Source organism: Cariama cristata, unplaced genomic scaffold (genome assembly GCF_000690535.1).
Source record: "Cariama cristata isolate BGI_N322 unplaced genomic scaffold, ASM69053v1 scaffold15193, whole genome shotgun sequence".
NCBI classification, from domain to species: Eukaryota; Metazoa; Chordata; class Aves; order Cariamiformes; family Cariamidae; genus Cariama; species Cariama cristata.
The window spans coordinates 47,130-73,720 of NW_009607936.1; the positions used below are offsets into that span (position 1 = coordinate 47,130).

The 26,591-nt window shown below is 36.1% G+C and overlaps 1 protein-coding gene across 1 annotated transcript in view; it reads left to right on the top strand.

Annotated features, from left to right (window-relative positions):
* Positions 1-26,591, top strand: part of ITFG1 (integrin alpha FG-GAP repeat containing 1) — a gene marked incomplete at its 5' end in the record, with an annotated part of 82,583 nt that overhangs the window by 43,579 nt on the left and 12,413 nt on the right. Inside the window, 5 exons of the mRNA XM_009696942.1 lie at positions 2,924-3,096; positions 12,246-12,396; positions 12,848-12,956; positions 16,845-16,888; positions 18,817-18,895. Of these exons, the coding sequence (XP_009695244.1) occupies positions 2,924-3,096; positions 12,246-12,396; positions 12,848-12,956; positions 16,845-16,888; positions 18,817-18,895 (556 nt within the window). The remainder of the gene's footprint in view (positions 1-2,923; positions 3,097-12,245; positions 12,397-12,847; positions 12,957-16,844; positions 16,889-18,816; positions 18,896-26,591) is intronic.

The window sequence follows — 26,591 nt, forward strand, 5'->3', positions numbered from 1 at the left end:
TCAAATACACAGAAAGTAGGAGATTTATATTATTGACAAACGTATTTTCATTTTTTGCCTTATGTACTGAAATATATGTCCTGAGGCACATGAACAATTAATCTTGCATTACATTACACAATACTGCTGTTTATAGTAGAGATATACAGAATCGGATTCAGCAAACGTGGATTACTCTGAATTTAAACTGTCAGAGTAAGTTACGTGTGGTGCTAGAATGTGCTTTGGTTACACATCGAACAAGACTGAGGTTTTGAAATGTTCTACAACTGCTGTTATAAAAGGTCCCACAACTGGTTGAGTGGGATGGATGAATCTTACTCTGTAGCATGCACAGTGGTGATGTTTCTGGTTTGCTCACCTATTTGTTTATATCTCTGCATTTCATTGTAGACCTTTACGATTGTAAAATTGCTTTCTCTGAATCGCTTTGACTAGAGTAAAAACAGAACACAAATTCAGATTTGTGCCTAAAAATTAATTTTTAATTTTGTTTTGTTAAAATAGTGTTACCATACATGGGAACATTTAGAAAGTATATGATGGATATAATTGGATTTCATTGCAATGACTGTGTGAATGATACCATGTAAAGTAAAAACTGTATTATATTTCATGGTTCTGATTTCAATCAGTGTTTTTCAAAATTACAGTATTTTGCAATAATATTGTTTCATCTGTCGTCTGTGTGACAAATAAGTGCTAAGAAGTCTAACCCTTTGAAAAAATGCCCTCAGGTTAAGAGTCTTTTTCTTATTTTCTCTTCGGTTTTTCCAAACCTTCAGCAGCTAACAGTAACCAAATCGGCATGCATATGTTGGGGAGGGGCAGGGGTGAGGGTCAAAGTCAACTTTGAGTTTTCATCAAGAGTGCAGTAGATCATCACTGCAATTCAAATGTCATCACTTACACAGGCAGACATGCACTAAGTATATGCAGTGTCTGGCAGAACTCTTCCAGGCTTCTAAGCCATCTGTGATATCCAAACAAAGTTCACCTTAGTGCACTTTTGTAATAATTTTGGGGGCTTCTCTAATATGCCTGTGGTTGTATGTCATCTCAAGGGACCAGTCCAAGTGTCCCATGCAATTGCCATGTGGCAGGAATTGGCAGGAATGTTGTTAATTACTGGATTGTGTTAGTGAGGGAGTCTCTCTCTCCACAGCAGGAAGCGATGCTGTCAAGGATCTTATTCTAGTTCCTGAAATAGCTAAATTAAGGCTTGGATGAGAGACATTTAAGATGCTGTTAAGTGCTTTTGATGTTTGTGATAGTGATCCTTTAAGATGGTACCTTCTGTCCTTTTGAAAGCATTGTCAGTTAGTTGACATATAAAATTACTTCTGGCTTTAAAAGTGGCACTGAATTTTTCTGTAACATTGAAATATTAACCCTGGTACTTCAGCTTCATACCAACTTGTGAAATTACTTTGATTTTAATTAAGATAAATTCCTATTTAGCACCTCTGCAGCACTCTGTGGAAAGTAGGCACAGGTACATTCTATTTTTTTGTCCTGGAGAAATTATACCTTGCATTTCTTTTGTACTTTCAATTTGGTATTGTAATCTTAATTTCTTATCAAACAGTTCAGTATCTGGTGCTGCTGGGAAGATCGGAGGGGAATTGAAGCTCTAGAACTTCAAATATCTGTGAATAATAGATTCATTCAAGCTGAAACGAACCTTAGGAGGTCAGCTTCCTGCTTTAAGCAGGGCAACACTCAAGTCAGACCATGTTGTTTAGAGCTTTGTCCAGTCAAACCCCCAAGGACAAAGACTCTGCAGCTTTGCAGGGCCTCTTTCCTAGTTTGTTTGTTTGTTTATCTGTGGTCAGAACCTCCCTTGTGTCAGTCTGTGACCATTGTTTCTTGTTCTTCTGCCATGTATCTCGGTAGAGAGCCTGGCTCCATCTTCTTGGTTACCTCCTTGCAGGTATTGGAAAGCTGCTATTATGTCCCCTCCTAAATCTTCTGCTCTCCAGGCTGAATAAGCCCTGTGCCCTCAGCCTGTTCTTTGAGTAAATATTCAACACCTGACCATCTCAGTGACCCTTCTCTAAACACACTCGATATTCTCAAATCTTTCTTGAACCATGGGGCACAAAACTTGACGCAGAATCCAGATGCAGACTAACAAGTGCTGAATAAAAAGAAATAATCGCTTGCCTCAATCAGCAGGAGCGCAGACAGCAGTGAACAGTGCAGTGTGCTGTTTTGCTGTCATAGCTGTCACACTTGGCTTTAGCTTACTGTTCACCAGGCCCCATGCATCTTCTTTAGGAGAGCTGCTACCCAGCTGGTCAGTCTCCAGCCTGTACCATTGCAGGGGTTTACTCCCTGTGCAGGACTTTCTTTGCCAATTGTTAGGAGATCCGTTTGCCCATTCTTGCCTTTCTAGGTCTCCTCTGAGTAGCCATCCTGTCCTGAAGCATATTGGTAGTATCCCCCAGTTTGGTCGTGTCCACAAATGTAATGAGGGTGCATCCCTCCTCCAGCTTTAATGCTGCCTATTGCTTGCAATTCCAGGAAAAACAGGGACTCAAGATTTCAAGCCCCATGGTTTGGGCTTACCTACATTTAAGGATTAGTACAGATTCCAGGCAAGCCTGAATTTCAGTGAAGTTGTTCCTGAATATCTCCATACGCTGGACATGTTCCAAAACAGAGGTCCTTTATTCTTACAACCTTATCTATTTTTTTTCTGTTCTGGAATAATTTGGTGCATAGAAAAGACTTCAAATTAATTTTTTTCAGTTGGCGACAGAGTTAGGAAAGAATCCTTATTTCCTCTTTCAGAATTTGTAAATGTTAAAGAATCCTGATGCAGTGAAGAAATGTCTGCTGTTCTAAATAGAATTAGGTTGTTTAAATAAATAAAATTTATTTTCTTACCTAGCTGTTCTTTTTTTGTTTTATTTTACAGTGGATTCCAGTCTTGCAAGACTTCAGAAATAAAGACACACTCTGGGGCTTTGTACCGTATCAAAAAGACAAATCTTCAACAGAAGCTTCATTTCCAATTACGCTTCATATTGGAGATTACAATATGGATGGCTACCCAGATGCTCTTGCTATTCTAAAGAACACATCTGGAAGGTAGAGTATATGTAAACCTGGGAATAAAGACTATCAAATGCATGTTTAATCATCGGTCATACAAATTACTAATTTTAGTACATTCATTAATTTTATCAAGTCAGCAAGATTTTTTGATCACTGCTAAATGTTTGTCTTTTTAAAAGTATGTATTTACATGGTATATTCAGAATGCATAATTGTATAGGCTCAAACTGTGACTTCTGGTGGGGAATTGCACCAGGGAGTGGAGTACACAGTACCATTTCAGGCACCCCTTCTGGCTCATAGAAGCCGATTACGTCTCCATTTCCTTTCCCAAATCATCTGTAAAATCCTGACTTCAGCTTTCAGTGTTGGCTAGTAACACCAGGCTGCTGAGAGTTGGGGAATCTGTTCCGTGCTGTCACATGGAATGAACACTGATTGGTGATTCTGCTGAAAAATGCAATAGCATTTTGCCCCTTTTGAGAACCAGGAATGTTAGATAAACCTAATAACTTACCAGTGATTTTATATTGTTCAACTCCTCCCTGCACCCAAAAAAAAAAGCAGCTTCTAACCTTTCCTATTAAATTTGTCAGTGTAATCTTTCTCCTCCATGGTTTTTTTTTTCTTCATTGCTTGCTTTCCCAATACTTTTGTATTGATACCATCTGGTATTAGGTGGGAGAGGGCATGTAGTGATGTTTACAGGGAGACTGTTGTACATTGAGGAGCTAGTGATCCACATAGCAGTTGACCTGAGTAGGTGCACGCCTGTGCTGTTCTGCACATACCACTTGGCTGCAGGATAAACTTAGCCAGCTAATCGTAACGGAGAAGCCTGTAGGCAGCTCTCACTTGGCACCTGGTGATGATACCACTGGCGTGTCCTTGTCTTTACCTTGAAGTGAAGCAGCATGTTTTCATGTGAACATCCTTTTGCTTGACAGTAGAAATGATGAATAGACTTGTTTACTTCTAAGAAAAACTTAAAAGAGCTCTGGAGACCATAATGCCAGTGAAGCTCGCTGCAGACAGGATTTGCGCAGCATGCTGTGCCCCAACTAGAGGTCTGTGTGATGCTGCACAACTCGAGTTTTCCAGCATCTGAAGAGATATAAGATTATCTATGCTGTCCTCTTTTTCTTGCTCATGTCATTGCTTGTAAAAAGTATTTTAATCAATACCTCATGGAATCTCACCATCTTCCTTACTGGAATCTATGACAAATACTTGCACTAGTGCATTACAAGGCAAAATAAGTCTCTGTTACAGGTGTATTTATTATCTTCCTCTGTATGGTATTTTGGATGAGCTTGGGTGCAGTTTCATAGTTTGAATTAACATTCAGTAAGGAAAAGAACTGAGGAGCTCACTTTAGTGCTTAAAACAGTATATAGATAGAATTTAGATGTTGAAGTCAAAGAAGTCAAATCAGATCCTCTAGTGGTTGCCTAAACATGAGCCACCCACTGACGTTTTTGTGTTAGAGTTTTTCAGATACTGACACATACCTAAAAATGACCCAGTTTGAAGAGCTACGTGCTTGTATTCAGCCTACGTGATGTGATTCAGAGACAAGGCAGTGAGCAGCTGAGCTCTGTCTCTGTACCTCTGAGCCTTAAAATAACTAGCACAGCAGCTGTTTATATTCAGATATGGCAGAGGAGATGGAGGTGATGCTGCTACTTACTGCCCAGGACTTACATAGGCAAAGTTAAAGGACTCGGGCCCTGAATGTCAGGTTTTTTACTCCATAGCCTTGTGCAGTTGAGAGTTTGCATCTTCTGTTCAGCAGTCACTGAATAAAGACTGCCAACAGTCTAGAGAGCAGACTAGAACCAAAGTCTTTCATTTTCTGTAGAAGTACCATGACATCTAAACTGTCAAGTTGTTCTTGTCTTTGTTTTTTACTTAAGCCCCAAAAATCTCGTGTTTTGAGCTGTACTATTGTACTAGCTGTACTAGTGTGTATCTTGAAAGCTACTACACATCAGAAGGACTTTGTGAAGATTTATGGCGTTAAGAAATTTATTTGAAGTTATTTTATCTTTTAAGATTCTTAGGAGCCTCTCTCCTCTGGCTGGTATATAATTATGGCAATGTAATATTATGTAAAAGATTTAAATAGTTTGTAAATAGTCACTCCTCTAAAGCCCAGGAAGTTACCTGTGTCTGGTTGCAATGAATTACTGTGATACTTGCTTCTGAAATTGTTTGTTTATTCACTTGGGTGCATCTTAAAGTTATTTTCAAACTTGACTTCAAAGTTGAGTGACACAGTAAGGCATAAGGACTTTGAAGGTACTGACAGATGATTTGACAGGTTATTAAAAGGGAAGTTCAGAGCGCTGAGGAAGTCTGGCAAAAAAAGAGTAAGTAAACTAAAAATTAAGAAATGCATTGCATGTTAAGACCGTATATTTCCAGTATTTGTAGAAAAGTAATGGAAACAGACTCTTCATACTTTGGGATGGGAATGAAAGTCATATGAAATATCACTTTCAGAGTAATATTAATTCATTGTTTCTGAGAGACTTAAGCAAATACTTCCTTTTAAAATGTGTAACTGGGTCACAGAGTGGAGAGAATTAAAACAGTGTGGGAATTAAATTAAAAGCTCTTCTTGAATTAGAGCAAACCAAAATGAAAACCTATTTAATTGATTTTAAACACTTCTGGATCAAGCTATTTATTTCTTTCTGAAGCCTTTCATGCTACATCTACAGATCTAATTTCAGTGATTGATTACTGTGATTAAATGATAAAAGCATTTTTGTAAACTCTTGACCTCAATCTGTGCTATAGTCTAGGAAGCCTAGCTCCTAGTTGCTCTCTAACTTAAAGAAATTAAAGGAGGCAGAAACCATTTTATTAATCTGAAAATATACTGATATGTGATAATGGACAAATAGGATTAAAATCAATTATATGCTTTCATCACAATTCAGGAAAGCACTTTTAGATCAAATCTGTAAAAATACTTACAAAACACTGAAATAAAGATATGATAATTAGGAATAACGTTGGGTTACTGTCCTTTCAGGTGAGTAAGTCAGGAAAATGATTAACAGCTTCAAGTATTTTCAGAAGTGCTGTAAGACTCCACTGTTTCATCCCCTGCCATATCCTTTTGATTTCAAATAAGTGTATAATATTCTGACAGCGTGGAGACATTACTTAACAGCAACAAAAAAAAAAAAAGAAATCTAACTTGGGGTTGCAAGTGTGGTAGGGATGTGAACCCAGAGACTCAATAAATTCCAGCAGGTGAAGATGCTGAATTCACAGTCGATTCTTACGTGTTTATCTGTCCATTATGAATTCTTTTAACTTCTGACTTGAGTCTAAACCTGCGCATTAGAATTCCAGTCCACAGATTTTTCTTCAGGTTAGATACATACATGAATTTTTCTTCCCTCTAGTTATGACTGTATTAGGTAATAATAGGTAAACAGATTTTATCAGTAGTTATTAATTGGTTCATGTCTTCTTCCTATCTTATCTAAATGTATTCATTTTTTCACATGCTGGTTTGAAATTGACTCTGGTAACATTGACAGTGTAAGTACTGCATGTGAGTCTATAAACACTTACTTTCTCCCACCTAATTAGATGAAACAAATTTTGTTTAACCACTTGTTTCCAAATTAGATTTTAATTGGCATCTTGCATTGCAAACATGTAATCTAAGGAAGCATTTTTTTCAGGTATGCTTTTATTCAAAGGGAATGTTTTTCACTGGTAAAAGTAATGGTAAAGTTGGAAATACAGTATCTCTCTGACATTGGTGATAAATAACAGTAAAGACTGAAACTTGGAGATAACAAACAACTGGATATAGACAGTTGAATGAAAAACTTTGAGTATAATACACTTCTAGAAAGTTTTCCAGGTATTCATGCTCAGTTTTAAATTAACGTATATGTATTAATCACTTATATGGGTATACTTTAAAGGACTCTTTGACCAAATTATCTCTTCCTAAATCATTGTTAGTTGTCACTTGTCAGAAGTAAGGTTGGATAGAGGACTTCTTTTAAATGTAGGATTGACGAACACCTTGTAAGTGAGCAAATCTAAAAAAAACAAATTCGATAATTCTGAATGTCTGGAGTAAGATATTAGTCATTTAGATGTCCTCATTATGACTGTAAATGAACTAGCCCAAAAATTTACAGAATGAGAGATATATGAAATTAAGCTGTAAATATTAATTCTAATTGCAAAGAAATATGTTAAAATAAAACTGAGGTAAGTCTTCCTTTGGTGTTAAGCCTTACTTATAGTTATTCAGCCTTATTAAATTTAGCTTTGCTGCATAGATGACTTTGGTCAGAAGGTTCCAGATTGTAGGCAACTCTATACTGAGCATCGTTCATAAGCTGTTTGGGATAAAGTTATGCAGGTAGTACACAATTTAGCTCCCACTGTGTCTACTTTGGTGTGTATGCCTAAACATTAAAAGTGCTGCAAACAGCATGTTAAGGGTGATACACGAGTCTTAGTTCAGAATTCTTTTGCTCTGCCTCTTCTCAGTATTTAAGCTGAATTGTTCAGTATTGACTCTTACACATTTGTGTAGCACTTTAGCATTGATTTTAAGGTTTTACCATTGTAGCAGTGTCTGTCTTTATGTGTTTTCCCATAGGCTTTCAGGGACATTTTTTGTCATTTCAAGGATGCTGATGATTGTCATTGTTAAAGGGAGATTTTTTTTTTTTTCTGATGGTGTTAATCTTCAAAATTTGGTTCAAAACAATAGGAAAGTCATAAATTTGCTCTTCGTAATTGTAGCATGTAGCAGAAATAAAAGATGGAGGTAGATACTTTGATTCTAGTGATGCTTGTGTATTAAAGCCCTAAATAACATGAGGACTCAACTGGCAGCTCATAGGCCAAATCCACATGGAGGTAGATACTTTGATACTAGTGATGCTTGTGTATTAAAGACCTAAATAACATGAGCACTCAACTGGCAGCTCATAGGCCAAATCCAGTGGTCAGGAGCTCTTCCAAGAAAGAACCGAACAGCTGAGGAGGCAGCAAACAGCTTACTTCTCTTCCCTCTGCAAACAGTAAAGTGCTGCATCTGTCCCTGTTGCCGTAGCCTTTTGAAAGAATGGCCCACATGCTCCGATTTCCTCCCGTGCTGAGATGTAGCACATGGGAACTCCCCTATCTGCACAGCCCTGGGAGTGGACTGGGACTGAGAAGGACCCAGAAAGACATAATGTGGCTAACAATTACTAAGACATTATATATACACAGATACAATTTCTGGTTTCCGTTAATGTTCATGATTATGTAATCAAAACCTAAAATAATTTTTTAATGTTTTATTGTAGTGTTTTATCTTGTATTGAGTCAAGTGGGAATCGCTTGAGTGCACACATGAAAGAATTAAGTTTGTGCACAAAGACAGTAAGTTATAATATGTGCAGCCTTCAGTGGAACTCGGAACATAGCTCATCTTGAAAACTAGATGGAAGTTTAAAGCACTCAGGCTGTTTATATACACAGACGTGAGGAAGGCTGCAAGTCCATTACTGCTTTTTTTTTTTTCTGTCTGTATTTTTGGGGCAAACCTGAAGACTGTCCTCTCCACCAAATGAGCACCTTTTGTTTCTAGCTCTATTCAGAAGTTGCTATGTGAGTGCACTTGTTTGCTTTTTACAAGTAGTTATTTCAAAACTGTTTCTAGATGTTGTAGATAATTCCTACATATTAATGACAAAATCCTTACCTGGTATACTATCAAGAGTTAATGGGCTAAAAATACATGAGGAAAAGGGAAGTCATGTTCACTCAATTTCAATGAAAAAAGGAGGAATTATTTACACATAAGTCAATGTCTCAGATATTAATATTTTCAGCAGAAACTACTAACATTTCAAGAGTGTATTATTTTAGTTGGGTAATGCTGTTCAAATACTAATGACAGGATATATCATTCAAAATTCTGGCCAGAAATGTGAGGAAAGTTAAGAATCAAATTGAATCATTTTGGAGTTAAATGTAACTTAGTTCCTTACTATAAATACTACCCATTTTTTTAAAAAGGAAAAAACAAGGTGGTGTAGAAGACACTTGAGTGATATTCTCAAGTTAAAGCATTTGTTTAGAAGCTACATACCTAATAAGTTATTAACTCTTCTCATTGTTCTTTTCAAAGATGCTTTTAAAGGAAATAAGAGGAATTTAATGCTGGTATAGAAGTCAAAATAATTTGAAGACATCAATAAAATAAATGCCAAGGAATTGCCTTGGAAATTGACAGGAAAGAAGGCTTAGCTTTAATTATAAAGTTATTAATAGCTAGCTTGCAAATGGGGAAAAAAAACCCTCTGTATGCTTCCAGTGAAGTGATGCATTTCTGTAAATTCCACTTAAAAAAACCCCCCAAACTTAAAAGTAGTTTAATATTGCAGTTCAAGTTTAAACCTTGTTTTATCCCATCTTGCTCACCAATAGTAATAGTTTTCATTAGCTTTAGAATTTCACTATTTTTGTTTGTTACTTTGCAAGTTCTTAATTTTTTTTATGGTAAGCAATAATACTGACTCTTTAAAAAATCAAAATAAAAAATCAGATTTCATTCATACAGCTCACAGTAGTGAATCTAAACCTATGTGTATGTACTTGTAGGTATAGTTAATATTTGCTGTAGCTTAACATTTATATGTAACATCCTTGAGTTGTTAATTTTACTAGGCAAGCCTGTATTTGTGTTTCAAAAGGGACTGTATGGATATAAATCAGGAGTAGTATGAAATGAAATCTCCTGCTACCTATTAAGATAAACATTAGTAGCCTTTCAGCTATATTCTGATTAAGGATTCTCCAGACCTCTGTTGCTCTGTCACAAGGGACACTACATCTATGAATATTTTTATTTCCCCACCCCCACCCCCGCCAGATAGCTCTCCTATAGTTCACTTCCCAGACTTCAGCCTCTGTTTAGGGTTTGGGATTGGTTTTTTTTCTTCCTGTTGTTTGTCTTGTGTTTTCTCTTCTTGATACAGAAGGGTGAAGGAAAGTGGCATTTCCCTGCTCAATGCCACTTTGATCAATATCTTCCTTTTTTCTCACAGTGCAGCTGGTGTTATGTTATTGTTTGTCCAGTTTGTGATGTTTTGAAAGTCATTAAATGCACACTACCGAGGAAAGGAAATAAAAAGGGTTCCTGTAGTAAATAAACTTCTTGTGTCTGTCCATTCACAAGGCTTATAGTTTAGACTTGAACTCTGTGTGTAGAATGTAATGCAAGCTTGACAATCTTTTGTCTTTTAAGTAATTATTGTCTAATAATTTGTGGCAACTTAAAAAATGTAAATTGAAAGAAAGTATCTTTGTAAAACTTCCTCCAAATTTAAAAAAGAAGTGTATGTCAAGATGATGAAAAGGAGAAATTGAAACAATTTGCTTAGCTCAGATTGCCACCATACCTTATAGTTGGTTAATCTGATATGATGCTTATGAAATACATTAAATGAATGTGAGCACTTAACAATTTCAAGTTACGATGATGAGTTCTCAGATACAGATAATACAATGTCTTAAATATTGCAGATCACCTCATTTCATTTTGTCTGGACATTATTTCAATATACTCATGCTTCTAACAGCAAAATAGTAAAAAGTGGGTTGTACATATTAAGCTTCAATCGAATGCAGGCATATGGCATAAAAATATAGGCCAGAAAAATATAGCTTTTTTCACAAAAGCTCAAGAAATGTGATTATAAGGTTTTGAGGGAAGTGTTTAAATACCCCATTTTACTTTTGACATATCTTACAGAGAACGAAATCCTACATTTTTCCCATTGCAGGTTCTAAAGTATTAACTTGCCAACGAAACTGATTTACTTCGGTGTCAGAAATGGTTTTTCTCATGGTAAATGTTTTGCCTTTCACTAACTCTTTCTGAAATGGATGGAGCAGACATATGAATGTTGTGGGATGTGATTCTTATGAGTAGCAAATTATCTGAAATACACCATAGAAACAAAGAAAAAAAAAAACTTTCCTAAGAAGAAATGCGTGTGTGTGTGTGACTACATCCTGGAGGCTCTGAATGCTGTTAAGATAGAGAAAAACACCTTGCTGTCACCCTCCGAAACAGCAGTATGTTCAAGGTCATAACGAAGAAGTGGTTTTGGTTATTGCCCTGGGCTCTGACATGCTTAGCTGGCTTTACAGAACATTGTCTGCTCCACCTCCTGGCTCTGCCCCCAGAAAGAGAGAAGGAAACTTCATCTGTTCCCATTGCTAAGGCAGTGATGGATTCTAGTGGGCTCCCAGAGTACAGACCTGCCAAAGAATCAGACCCCCAGCTGGTGAAGTCGGAAGGTTTTCACAGTTCTAGTGAGAGTGGCAATGCTACAGTATGAGAGACAGCGTATAATGCTAGTAGTCATTGGCGTGCACACATGAACCTTGTGTCTCCCACTGACCAATGGGCATGTATTAAATAAGGTCTGTAGAAGGGAGATTTTGCTATACTGGATCTGGTACTCTGGTTGGTTGGGTCCTTGTTTCAGTATTACAGCATATATTTCTGTCTGTATTTGTTGTATGTCAAGCCAATTTGGTTTGTCTTGTCCTGTTTTTACTGTGCTAGTAGGTTGGGTTTGGTGTTTCATATTTTGCTTTGGAACAATGGAAAACATACCAATAGAGATTTAGTTTAATCTTAAATTTGTTTAAAACATCATGCAACATGTAAGAAAATTTATTAATGGAGCTAGGGTGGGAAGAGATTGTCATAAAATAATGAAAAAGCACTGACACTTTTTAAGTAGTGTTTAAGCTGAAGGACCGTGGAGGGATTAAGGAAAATGGCAGATAAGTGCACTTATGGTTGTTTCAGAATAAAGTAAGAATATGTTTAGTCTTTTGAGTGGATGGTTAATGAAATTATTCCTTCTGATTTGGACCCATTTATTTAGTGTATTCATTGGTTTAAGTCAGGCATGACATAATGGTTGTAATTCTGTCTGTAAAGTTAATACATCCACAAATACTTACGGATTTTAAAGCATCCAGTGGCTGCTAGCTTTGTTTTTATTACATTTAACTTCAGCAGACTTAAATTATGTAATTACAATATTTTTGTAATGTCTATTATTTAGACTGTTTATAGCAAATAAGTTCTTTTATATATATGTATGTATGTTTTACAGCAATCAACAAGCATTTTTACTAGAAAATGTCCCATGCAATAACGTAAGCTGCAAGAGCGTACGTCGCATGTTTAAAGTTTTTTGGGAGCTCTCGGACCTAAATCAAATCAAGGATGCAGTGGTAGCAACCTTCTTTGACATATACGAAGATGTAAGTTGAAGTCTTTACTAGAGCAAGCAGCATCTCTCCCTGTGTGTTGCTGTATCTCTCAGTGTGCCATTGGCAGACTGCTTTGTAGAAACATTGGCTTTACAGCACACGGCAGGCAGTGCCTTCAGCCGGGGAAGTTCCCTCTTGAGATGCTCCCTGGAAGCTGAGCAGACAGCAGCACCCCATCACTGCCTAAAAGTTTGCTGACCCTCCATATGCTCCATTTGAGCTGCCCTCTTCAGTGGCAAGAAAGAAGCCATGGACGGGGCACTCCGTCCTAAATGGCCATAGATAAATAAGATTTGAAAGATCTTAAAATTAGTAGCGAAGATGTAAACTTTGCTGCACATGCTCCATTTTTTTTTTCTTTTTATCTCTAAGGGAATTTGTGAAATTTAGGTATTATCTAGAGTAAATCAGCATTCTAATGTAAACTTTTTTTTTCCTCTAGGGAATCTTGGATATCATTGTGCTAAGCAAAGGCTACTTCAACAAGGACTTTGCTATCCATACGTTAAAAAATAACTTTGAAGTAGATGCCTATTTTGTCAAAGTTATTGGTAAGTTATCACTGTATAATCAAGTCAAAATGGGGCGTTGAGAAGAATGTGAATATTTGAGCCTCTGTATATGATAACATTATGGTAATGCTCTATGTATGACAATTCTAGAAAAGAAAAAACACAGCCTCAAAAATATTAGCAATTGCAGAAGTCTCTTGTTGCAGAATCTGAACTTGGATAAGTTGGTTTTGTTTCAATTCAAAGGGTTTTTTCTTGTTTCTATTTTAGTGTATTTATTAAAATTCAAAGTAATTCTGCTGACTGTTTTCAACACTTCAGCTGTTTTTACTATCAATGTTGACCACAATGACCTTTAAATAAGTGTTATCATCCCTTGAGTGTGGTTTGGTGGGGTTTTTTTGTTTGTTTGTTTTTTTTTTTTAATAAGAATGCACATCACATTTCACTCGTTAACTAGAGGCAGGCTAAATCTTTCCTTTCATCCTGGACCGTTCTTTCTGCATCCTAGCAAAATTCTAAAGACAGATACTAGGTCTTTAAAAACTTGTTTCTCAACTCGCTTCTAAAGGAAAAACGAGAATTATCAAGTGTCTAAAAATATGATCTGCAGGGAAAAAGCACATGGAACCAAGTATTCAGCCTAAAAGAGAAATGTAAGGAAGATCCATGTCTTCAATCCATAATGATGCGTAACAACGGAGGAGTGTTCTGTGTGTCCATGCAGCATACAACATAAAGTAACAGACTACAAAGAGTAAATAGTAAGAATAATTTCCTAAATGATGGCTTGTGAACTACTAACATAAATTCCTGAAGAAACTGCAGAGTTACCAACATTAGAGGTCCTGACAACTAGACTAAGAAATTATATAGTATATTTAAATGTTTTTGAGAGAAAGGGTTGGACTAGCTGAACTTACGAGGCCCCTTCTGTGAATCTTTTGTACAATACCTTCACTTACCTCCTCACAAAAGGTAATGCTGTCAATATAAAAATGGCATTAGATCTACACATTATCTATCATTCAACTTAGATGGTTTTTTTTTTAATGTGTGATGCTGTTTAAAATTTGGAGGAAGATTAGCTCATAAATCACTAATTTGAGGAAAAATATAATTATGCTTGCACATATAAATATGTATGCCATAGTGGGACAGAAAGGAACCAGAAGAAATTACAGTAATATTGACTTGCTTTGTTTGTCCCCAATGACTGCCTTTTTATCTTGCCTATTTTCAGAAACCTAGGCAAGAAACAGTAGCCAAGTGCACTTATTTTCATCTGTGGTTGCAGTATTTTCTTTCCAGCAGGGTCTTCTGTCTTTTTTGCTGTACCCCTGTCATATCAAGCCTACTTTACTGGAGTTCTTTTCTATATCATCTGGAAATGATGCAGAATCTAGTGCAAAATGGGCTGGCTTCATTTCAGTGCCGACTGGCATGGTGTATACATCGCTTATGCTGCATGATCTGAGAGCCAGTTTCTTTCCATGTGTGAGTCAGTTTGGTGTTTTCAGCCTAAAAGGACCACATGGCACAAAACACATCTTACCGTAAAAGCATAGAATGGCAATGAACATGGCAAGGGTGTGTGAATTAATTAGAGGCTTGGTTTAAAAGGCTAGAGCTAGATTATGATGTTTGTAATTGAGAGCAATTAGGTTTTCAAATTGCATGCCCTACTGTGTTCTTCAACTGCAAAGAAGTTGAGCTTTCAGCTCATTACTTGTCTGTCTGCCTTGATTTTTTGAGAATGAGTAAAAAATGAGACCGTACATGAGAGTATGAGGACAAAGCTAAACAGAAACAACTGGAGGTTCACCTTCAAAAATTGTATTTGCCTTCATGTTATTTAAATGCATCTAATCCTTCTAAAGCACACATTCTGCATGCCATAAGATAAACAGAACTGCAGCTACTACTGGGGGCTTGATGCATTTATTACTTTCTCCTTAGCCTGAGCTTTATTCTCATTGTAATACTCTGTAATGATTTGTCATGTTGATGGAAGCCTTCTTTTAAATAATACTGTATATGGGTAGTGTAATTCACACAAGCATGCGGAAAAGCCTCTAGAAAAATCCTACACTTCACAAAGCCATATTAGAATTATAATTGTGTGATATTTTAATGGGGAAAGGAGTAATTTGCAACATGGTTTTTGATTCACTCTGTAAACCTATCTTAAAAATTGGAGCAAGGCTTTTTTTAGCACCCTTTTAGGGTGTGAGTCTTTTTGCATAGAAACCCCAGGAAATGGGAATTAATGAGTGGTCTAAAAATACTTTTTCTGTGATACAGGGGAGAGTATTTCTAACAAAACGTGCTTTGTGCAAGTTAGTGTATCAGTTAAATGCATTGTGTTCACTTATTTGGCATATGGACAATGAGAACAGTTTTGCCTATTATAACTGATGTTAAATGTCCTTGATCAGATTACTTGTTCTAGTAGGGAAATTGAACAGCAAATTGCAGTGTGCTGTTTTGCATCAAAAGGGGAAGAGTTGGTTTCACTTGCATAAGCACCTATGTCTAACATATAAAATAAGCTTATAGCTTAAAAAGTCTGTTTGTAGATACATACAGTCTTCAAATTCTGCTTTGCCACACTTTCATCTTACCTGTCTAGATGTTTTTTGGACTGTATAAAATTATTAGATTTTTCTGTATTTGGAAATGTCAGCATCTTTAAATTGCAAGCAAAGAATGATAACTTGGGAATCATGACAGCTGTTAATATTCACACACAAAATATTGGAAACGTTCCTTTGTTAGAACAGTGCCATTGCTGACTCCAGTAGGGAATGATTTCTAATCAAACTATTACACTACAAACGTCTTATTTGCACCTTTTAGTATTTCACTGTCCCCAAACATTTTGTACCCTAAACTCCATGGAGCCTTAAAAGTAGACAGAAAATGCTTTAAAAAGACTCCTAGTGGTTAGGATCACCTGCCCTCAGATCTGGTCCAAATCTTATTTTTCGCTGTCTGCCACACTTGCTTCAGGATACCATAATTCATGGAGAGGTTATGTTTTTACTTGGCTTTGGTACTGCCAGGTCTGTATCCTCTTCTGTACTCATAACCATTGTTGGACTGCTGGTGGACCAAACTGTTATCATTTGAAGTCTGAATTTTGCATCAGAATGACACCTTAGATTATTTTCTGTGTGGTTTTTGCTCTTTGTTTTAAAGGCATTTTAGTATTGATGTTCTAATACTCAATGTGACAGGATGGTCTAGGTTACAGAACAGATGGCTTTCATTGTCTGTCATTTAGTTGATTACAAATAAGTGTTTAACAGATATTTCTGTAATTTAACTGAGTTTGGAAACTTACTAGTTTTAAACAAGTAATTGAACAACTGTCACAGGCTTTAGATATTAAGTAGCATTATACACATCTGCTTATAATACTTCGGAATTCATAGAATAAATAGGTAATGGGATTTTTGTTTGTTACAGCTTTTGTGAATTGCTTTAAATCAAGTTGTAAAACTATCCCTTGTATGGAAGGAAAAGCCTTTACCTTTTTACCAGTTAAAACAGTAAAGATGAATCTCTGCCAATATTTTTAAATGGTTACAAATGAAGAATAATGAATAAAATGTACAGTCCGCTATTTTAAAAATGTTTTCATTTGGAATTTTTTTAACTGGCAAATCTCTCCTTTTGAAGCTGGTTAACCAATGAGGTATGGTAAAACAGTGACTAGCTGATTAATTTCTGCAAAGAAGTATGCTTCAAGCAGACTAGGAATTTTTTTATACATTAACATAAGTCATATAGAAGAGATTTATTTTCTTTGTGTGTTTTAATGGATACCTGACACTATTACTGTACTTTAACAGATTTCCGAGGTAGTGCTTGTAAGATGGCTTGTTAACATAAACACCACAAGGTCACTTTTTGTTTTTGCAGTTCTCAGTGGCCTCTGTTCTAATGACTGTCCTCGGAAAATAACAGTAAGTATAACTGTAACTTTGTGTTACTATTTAGCTTCAAATAAGCGAAGGTCTAATTATACTAAAAACTCTCCCCATATTAAGACAGATATTGACTGGAAGAATGCATACTCCAAATCATGACTGATCAATACCTTTCACCAGCTGCCTGCTCAGAGATGAAATCAATTGACTGATTCCGCAGTGAGCTTTGTCACCGCGCATCATGGGGGCTGGGATATACCAGATACAGGAAAAACTTGTGTAATACAGCTGGACGCCCAAACTGTGTAGTGTGCCAAGTCTTGTTCTAGGCAGTCAGAAAGGCCAGGCAAAGAAAAAGCCATATAGCCACTTCTGGACTAAAATACAGCAAGTGGGTACAATGAAGGATAGAAGGGAAGGCAAGATACTTGGTTCTGATGATTCTGCAGATAGCTACATATACATGTGCTGATTTCTATTTAAAGTATTTTAATCATCTCCAGAGACCCTGCAATTCACCCACCAAACTTTAAATTAGCAAATTGTTTAGCAATATTCACAGTGAAAGTTGGCCTAAAAGAGGAACTTAGAGGAATCAAAGCTAGTGTTAGCACTTTAACTCTGCAAAAATACAAAATTTAATTTTGACTTGAAAATACAAAACCTGCTTCAAATGGGACCAACTTTTTCTTCAAGCCTATTTTAAGACATAGGGTTCAATTTCTGATATAAAATAGTAAGGGGGTTTGATAGTATTACTGGCTTAATTACAAACCTAAAGAGAGGGTTTAAAAAGCAAATCTTCACAACAGATGTTGGTGAACATTTCATTATCAAGATCATTGAAATACTATTGCCTCCACTGTAATAGAAGTTCTCTGTCAGAAAGTAACATAAATTACATTATGCCAGAATATAGCTACTTGGTGGGGAAAAAAAAAAAAAAAAACACAACAAACAAAAACCAGATTTTCAGCTTATTTACTCATGTTTCATGGATGTGCATTAACATCACCTTTGCAGTCTCCTTGCTTTTCATTCTAATCAATTACTATTTTTCAAGCTTTGATTCCATCTCTCATCATTATCACTTATTCTTATGGTTTAGAACTTACTATTTTTTGAGGCATGGTGTGAAACGTGTCATCATCTCTTCTTTTAGTATTCTTTCTGTAACTCATTTGAAAGATCTTTACTGGATTTGATGTCCTAGTATCACCTTGAATTCAGCATTTTTAAAAAAAGGAAAACTTCCTTTAAAATCTATTCTTACAGTTGTCCCCCATCCTCTCCCTTCCCCACCATAGCAGATAATTGTTCCCGTTTCTTACTTAAGTGCATTTGTAACGGTTCATCACTCTGTAATCCAGAGGTCCCTTTGATTTTTTTTTAATTTTTTTTTTATTAATTTTTTTCCCCCATAACTGTACTTTGATGTTTAAGTACATTTTCTCCTCTCGAGAATTTGCTTAAGATAGATATTGGTACTCAACAAGTAACTATTCAATCACTCTCACAAATTCAATAAAACACTGCTAAGAAATGATTAAAAAACCTTGAATTTGTGTAATATTTTTCAATTCAGAAAGACCATCAAGATAGTACAGTCTCACCAACAATATCAAATGAGTTCTGCTTTTTCAGAACATGCAGTTATTTCTTTGAATTTTTACAGGTTTTTTAACTTACTTGTAACTTCCCAGGAAACATTAAACCTTTTGCCAGACAACTGAATAGTATTGCTTTCTTCATGAGAAACTAAATGTTACTTAGCCAACTGATTAGCCTTATTTTGAAAATTAATTTCCACATAATGCTATGACCAAAACAGTTGCAAGATTTTGAAGTGATCCATATCAAAAGAAAACCATTAATCTAGAAACATTTTTCTTTGGTTTACTGTTTTATTACTATAGCTTTGTCTGTTCCTAAAATTTTGCCTGCTTTTCCCCACTCCCTTGTAGCCTTTCGGTGTTAATCAGCCTGGTCCTTACATCAAGTACACTACTGTAGATGCAAATGGATACCTGAAGAATGGGTCAGGTAAGATAACCTCATAATGAGAACACACATGGCATGGTCTGTCTGTATACACTTCTCAGCCACATAAAGAGTTGGAAAGAAGTTTACAGAGTGAAATGGGACTGGTTTTGAATAGTGTCTTCAGTTTACAAGGCCAAAAACCCCTCAATTCTTTCTTTACAGATATTTATTACAAACATTGCAACAGCATTCTTTTTTTCTTATCTTCTGTCCCATGCAAATTGGGTTTGAACAGTTGGCTTTATCTTGCCCAATCTGAAAAATCATTGGGTACAGTATCATGAGTTCGTGAAACAGCATAAGATTCTAATGATTCACTTTTTCTACCAATTTATTAGCAATTCTATATTAAGAAACAACACTGGCCTTGAAATACCTAAATAGAATCTTGTAGCCACATGAAAAAGGATCAACATAATATTCAGTAAACACAGGACGTATTTTTTCTGGAGTTATTCACTACACATCTGGCAAGCTAACAGGCATCTATAAAATCATGAGTAGCATGAGGAAGATAGAGGGGGAATGGCTGCATCCTTTCACGGAATACAAGAACTACAGGGTATCAAAGAATTATTATGTAACAGGGTCAAAATAAATTGAAAGAAGCAGTGCTTCATGTAACTTGTAGCTTAACTAGAGGTTTAATTGCATGAGATGTTGCAGATGCCATGTTTACATAGATCCAAAACCAAAGTAGACAAAAAAAGAATAATCCATTAGGCAATGGTCCAAGCAGTGCCTAATGTTAGAATATCGTGGGGTTTATGCTGCCTTCCTAGGTATGTACCAGTGGCTCCCAGAAGACACAGGTGACTGTACCAAGTGGTCTATTAGTCTAACTTACAACTGTTAATCTTATGGCCATAATGGACTCACTTCTTGCTTAGGAAAAAATCCCAAATTTGCAAGCCAAAACATGATCAGAGTGTGCACGTCTGTAAGTTGTGCCATTCAGACTGCTTCCCGATGGTGGCAGTCATCTGCATCTGTCACTCAAGTCTTATTTCAAATTAAAATTGGATTTTAAAAAAAAAAGTTTCCTGTAGTTCACTGGGAAAACTGTATTCTGTATGACACTAATTTAAGTAATAGCAATAATTTAGGGGGGAAAAATGCTAACATGTTAAAGTCCTAAATCAAGGATAATGCTCTCACCTTGAATACTGTGCTCAGGACTGTTAACTTCACCCTAGGGAAAAAAAAAAAAAAAATTCTGAAATACAAACTAGATAGCTCCAGAAACATAAACTGATGTTCTGTAGCATTTCTGTATTTGCACATGCTTAAATATGGGTTTGAAGCTTGAAAGTATTAGCCTGCGTTTTAATCAAACTAATAATTAATGCTAACATAAAAATGCAGAGTACTTTTGCTAATTGTTGCAACAATTCATTTTAACAAACTAACTGTCCTGCCAGTTGTACACTCGGCTTTCATCACTCTGAAAGTTTTCTTCATTAATTAAATTTTAAAAGAGCTTACATACTTACTTAGAAACACTTAAAACCCCATGGTGAGTTTAGAGATTTTTAGTTACACTGCAGTCTGTTAGACTATCCGACCCGTGCCCTTAGGCAGCCGGCTCTGGTCGGGTAACAACTGGTGTATCTCAGTATTGCCAGTTACCAAGATGAAGGCTTGCAAGCTTTGTCAGAGCCAAGTCACAGTACAGCCTATCGTTTTAACCATATCAGAAAATACCGGTAAAGGCCTACACAAGATCTTTCTTCTTATCCCTCAAAAGCCTGGATTCCTGTGGATGGGAAACTTCCTTCAGTATGCTATCTTTTTCATTATTTGTGGTCCCTAATAACTTTTGAATCCATTAGTTTATTTAAGCCAACTTTAACTGGAGCATACATCCCTCAAATAAAACTACCAGTTCTGTAAAATTCAGCAGTTTGGTAGAAAACAAAATTCTCTATAAGAAATAGACTTTAGTTAGAAATCAACAGTTATTTGGTCTGGTTTTGTCCTCAGGTTGGCCATATGGTCAGCACCTGTGCAGTTGCAAGTAGCCATAGCCTGAAATGTTCTTGCTGAAGCAGTAATGATGGAGCATAGCAGAGGAGAGCTTAGTGTACTGTGGAGGGTTTACAGGGAAATAGAAGATAAGGCTAAAAGATGTTGCAGGTTCCATACAGGAAGTCGGGCTGCTTGCAAAGGCACGCAGGATTCATATTCATACAAACATCCTTAGTTTCACAGCTTCTATCCCATTTTTTAAGGTATTTTGCCTCAGGACAAGTTTCTAGAGATTCCTACTGTGTTATTCGTATTTTTTTAATCCAGATTGGAGTGCCTTTTCTGTTCTGCTCTTCTTGATGACTGGGTACCTTGGGTTTTGTCGTCTTTTTGCTTCCATGTTGCATATTGGCTTTAGCGTTGAGCTTCTGATAAGATAGCGGTAAGACATACACTTAAATACAAGCAATTTTGTTCTACCTTTTCCTTTTTAAAAGGACATACGAGTACTTGTTTTTCAAAACAACAAAAGTATAAACAGTTTGGAATGCATTTCATATCTTAGTAAAGAGTAAAAACTCTTCTACTTTCACAAATTTGTGTAATAAAGATTGCAGTTCACTAATCTCTCCTTATGCTGTTAACTAAACTACTTGCAGTTGATCGCTGCCCCTCTGTACTCTTTGGGGCGAACTGCTTGGAATATGGACCTCTTGATAAAGCTTCTTCCTGAGAGCTGTAGTCAGTTACTGGAAATTACTATAATTTCTATATTACAAAACTTCTTTCAAGCCTGCCACTAAAAGTTAGTTGAGTGCATTCACTGGGTGAACGGGCATCTAAATGAAGAAATCGATGGGTTGAAAGTAGTGTAATGTATTTATTCCTTCAGGCTCACTGGGACTTAATGCAGGCCTGCCTAAATTTGGTGCACCCATGTGAATATAAACAAACTTAATGAAAACAACTTCCTAGTTCCTTTGGCCATGTGACTTATGAATAGATACCTACACAGAGTCTTACTGTCGGAGAATCAGGAGTACCGATGAATAACTCTGCCTAAGTAACAAAAAAGATGGTTTTTGCCTAAGAAAAGAAACACATTAGCAAAACCATTAAACTGACCCCTTTTTTTTTTTCTGCTTTAGAAAATTGCTATAAAATGGCTATAAATCAAAAATCTAACATAACCTTTGCTTTGATCTAATTATACTCATTTAGATTCATTGTTCATGTAGTCAGAGAAGTTTTTAACTCTTGCTACTTATTTGTAATTAACACAATCTCAGACTTAGAAATCTCATGTTTTAAGTGAACTCATACAATGCACTTAAAAATCATGTCTAACAGCTAATAGAATCTATATTATTAGATTCTTAAAAATATTTTCTATTTGGGATATTAGTAACTGTAGAGGACAAACTTGGCATATTGTAATGATAAATTACATGCTGCTTTTTAAAATGAACTTGATTTTTATAAATTGACATCATTTTAATCAGAAGATGACAAAATAATGGATTTGTGGGATCTCAAGTGCAGAATATCTATTAAAAGGTTAATTCACAGCAGCATAAACTGATTCTAAATCCCACTTTGAGGATATGCAAGTTTAGATGGGTTTGTTTTGTATATGTTTGACCCTTTGGTACTTGCTACCTAAGCTTATAAAATAACCCAGTGGCAAAATAAAGACGTTCTTCCAACTACAGACCTCTGTGGCGTGGAAGAATGCACGTAGCTTACAAATTCCTTTTATCTGTGGGGAATAAAACTAGCTTAAAATTTGAACCTATTTCCTGTATCATTTTCTCACATTTCTTTTCTGGTTCTTTCTTCCAAGAACAAAAACAAACATATTTTTCTTAAACATTATCTTTAGGTTTTGGAGATGTTGGTTGGTTGTGGGTTTTGTTGTTTTGGGGTTTGGGGGGGGGGGGCGGAGAGTGCTTTTAGAAATGTAATGTTTTTACAATTTACTCTAAAAACACCTATCAAATATGATTTAATACTGCTCTAAGTACCATTCATCTTCACTGCTACCATATTTACAATAATAAAAACCTAACAGAGTCCAATCATGATGAATTTCCTTGTCTGTTTTGGCATTATGAAATGACAGTAATAAGTTCCAAGTGCATTTCTGACCCTAGCAGTATTGCTACAGGGAATTTTCTAATACTGTCTTTGATCAGTTTCTCAACTGTAATATGTTAATAGATTTTTTGAGTCTGTATAATTCCTGCAAGAACTTTTCAAAGTCACGTTTTCTGAAGCTATTATATTAAGTTTGTAGCTAAACTTTCTTCTTTTACAAGTCCTACTCATAAAATTCAGTAAATGTTCTAGCTAGAATTATGTGCCTACGGGTTATTCTCCTGAAAAACAGTCGGTTACATCAGAATCATATTCTATTTGACTATCAAGAAATACCTCAAGCAACACTTTGTAAGTGTGCTGGTGGGCACTACCAAACCCACGTGGCATTTCTAGGCCATGTATAAACCTACAAAACATCTTTTCCACATTAAGCTTTTAAAAGTATGGCATCAATATACTATTTTAAAACTAATTTTCATCAACTTATTTGCATTCCTTATGTAATATCATGGAACAATCCATATCTGAAGCTTTTAATTATATGAAAGCAATGATGGGATAATCTGATATTTTTAAATCATATTTTTTAAATAATTCATCTCTTTCCCAAGAAGTAACGTGAGCAACAACATAGTTCTTTTTCCAATGAAAACGATGCTCACCATGGGGTTTTTTGGTTGTGGGGTTTTTTTCCCCCCTCAAGTCAGCTGACGCTATTTGCTGTCTTTACTGCTGGCCTTAGCAGGGGAACAGTTATTGGCTGGACCACTGAAACCAAACTATGCAGTCACCTTAAGTTATCCTTCCAGCTCTGGGCTAAAGTAAATCATACAGTACTCAAAGACATGTCCACCATTCTGCTTCCGAGCTTCCTAATTCTGCAGGTCTTTAGTTCTGAATTACGGTATCTTTCATGTATGCAATATTCATGCAAAGAGTAAAATAAAAAGGCCCATATGGCTGTCCTTATCTAATTCATTGTAAGGTTCTTTGATCTGCCAAGCCTTAACTACAGGTAATTTGCATAATTATGAGAAGTTTTTTTAAAACATTGTTAGAATTATTCTCTCTTCCATTAACATTCCAGTGTGGTGTTAAAAGATAGCAGAATAACAATTAGCACATATTCTGTGCATTTACTTTCACATTGCTCAATTCACTTGTAATCTTACAACAAGAAATACTGTTAAATTAGCTACAAGGAATAGCAATTGCCAAAATGAGCATTAGAATTGAGAAGTACTGGGTCTTACATCTGCAGTTAATATCTCCACAGACTTCTCTCTGAGAGGAAATTCAATTGCAAGGGCTTCTTCAAATATTTAAGGAATTTTATGCTTGAGAACAGATCAGGTCCAGGTGTAAATCTGGGAGAAGCATGCCAACTCAAATTTAAGTTATGCATTCTGATCCATTTCCTGTGATCTGCCTTCTCTATTCCTCATTTATTTTGGAGTTGTTATTTTTAAGGAGACCCCAGAGTTAAGTACGAGTGTCAGCCTGGATTTTCAGCTCTACATTTGCATTTCCAGGCCTTTATTAGAAATTGCTAATATTATTCTGACATGGTGTTTTTCAGCTGAATCCTGTAAGCAACAATGCATAGCATAAACTACAGTATAATAACTAGGGTATAATATCTAAAGTTGAGCACAGAGTAAATCAAAGCTGTTCTTGGGGTGGGGGGGAGGATACAGAAAATGAATTTACTAAAAGCTAACCAAATGCAAGCTGTTGGGCTTTGCTGGTTTTTTGTTGTGGGTTTTTTTTGTTTTGTATTTAACTTCAGCATCCTAAAAAAATCATTATTGATAATGAAATAGCAGCCCTACCAAATATCTTTGGTTTTGAATAGAATTTTGCTTAATGACTGGTGCCATTTAGATTACTGCAGATTACATCTATACGCCTCTATTTGTTAACAGTTCTGACCTCAGCTAAAATGCAGGCATGTCATTTCTGCAAGCTGAAGTGGATCCCAGTAACAGTCCTTTGCGTTTTCTTGAGAAGGCTACCTACTTGATATGATTGGTTTAATTTATTGTATTACTAATAACACAAACTGATTTTCTTAGAACTAATGTCCTTGTGGACCCAGAACAACATAAGTAAGATCAGATACTTTAAGTTTAATATGGAGCAGCTGTTAATTTACTGAAGTGTTTTCAGAAACTGCACAAGGATGGTTTCATATTGTAGCACCAGCACAAGACAAGCATTTTAAATTTGTTATTGCAATGTTGCCTGGGCAAGGGCTGAACAAGTCAAATGACTGAGTAGTCCTGTAGAGACTTCACACTATGAACATCAGGCTGCCTTTAGCCATCAGCATCTTTTTACCCCGTTTTTCCTTCTGATACCCCTTTCCCTTTCACTGCAACCCAATTTTTCTGTCTTCCCGCTTGCTTTCTCCCTCTTCTGTGTAACATCTGAACCCTCAAATACCTTCTCTTTCTCTGCTTTGTAGGAATTCCTGGACTTGAAGTCCACCTGTCTGCAGACAGGCAGATAGAAGGATAAGACTGGTAGCTATGCATTGCCACAACCGCAGCAGTACTGGCTGACTCCTTAGTGTGTTGACTGCCCAGACATCTGAGGCAAAAACATTCACAGCTCCCTCTTGCCATTTTGTGATAAGGACAGCTGGGGGGGGGCTGTTATTCTGTGCAATGTGTGGCACACCCAAAATATTTTTTTAGATATTTTTTGATGCACACACATATTGTATGTACCAGATGAACTCCTATAATTGTGCAAGCCAGGCCCAGCCTGGCTGGAGCTTCAGGTTGAGGTATTGTTTCATGTTTTCACTTCCACTTAAAACAGGAGAGTATCTTCTGCTTTTCAGCCTGTGCTATAGATGTCTGAATTTTCTCTCTTGAAGTAAAAATATGCGGATAGAGTTTGAAATAAATAGGGTCATAATTGCAGTTTATGTCTACCAAAAATATTAATCCTGTGGGCCAGGAACAACAGAACAATAAATGTTTAAGGTTTACTCAAAGATCAATATCCACACGTAGGCATAGTCATGATTTGTTTAAGCATCTGTATGACTGAAGCTGTATGGACTGATAGCCCTTGCAGTTCTCATTTCGGAGCTCTTTCATTTTGCTGGTTTTGCTTTGTTTTGTTTTAAACCTTCCATGGCACAATGACCTTTCACATGCTGTTAAGTCGTGCCCTTCTGGTTTTTTGAAATCTGCTTACTCTTCCCTGTTGTTGCATTGAGTTCTCATGCTGTTTAACTAAATTGGATTGTGAGGGGAACACAAATGTCTAGCAGCTATTATAGTAATGAATTTAAACATAAGCATTGCAATATGTACCAGACAAAAGTAAAATAAGCTTAATTTCAATAGCCATTTGTCGTTGCAGGATTCATTATTTAGAAATCCACTATAAAGAAGAGTGTATTCATGGAACAAGCTGGAATAATTTAATAATTGAATAGCTGGATTCTGTTAAGAGGGATTTTCTGGTTGCTATAGGTGGGAATACCCTGCTAATATGTTTTTCTATATAACTCTTGTTTAGAAAACTTATTTGAACTTGTAATGTTGCATGCAATATTATCAAACTTCGCATATTTAGGCATTACAAATTAGACAACTTTCCCCCTGTGCAA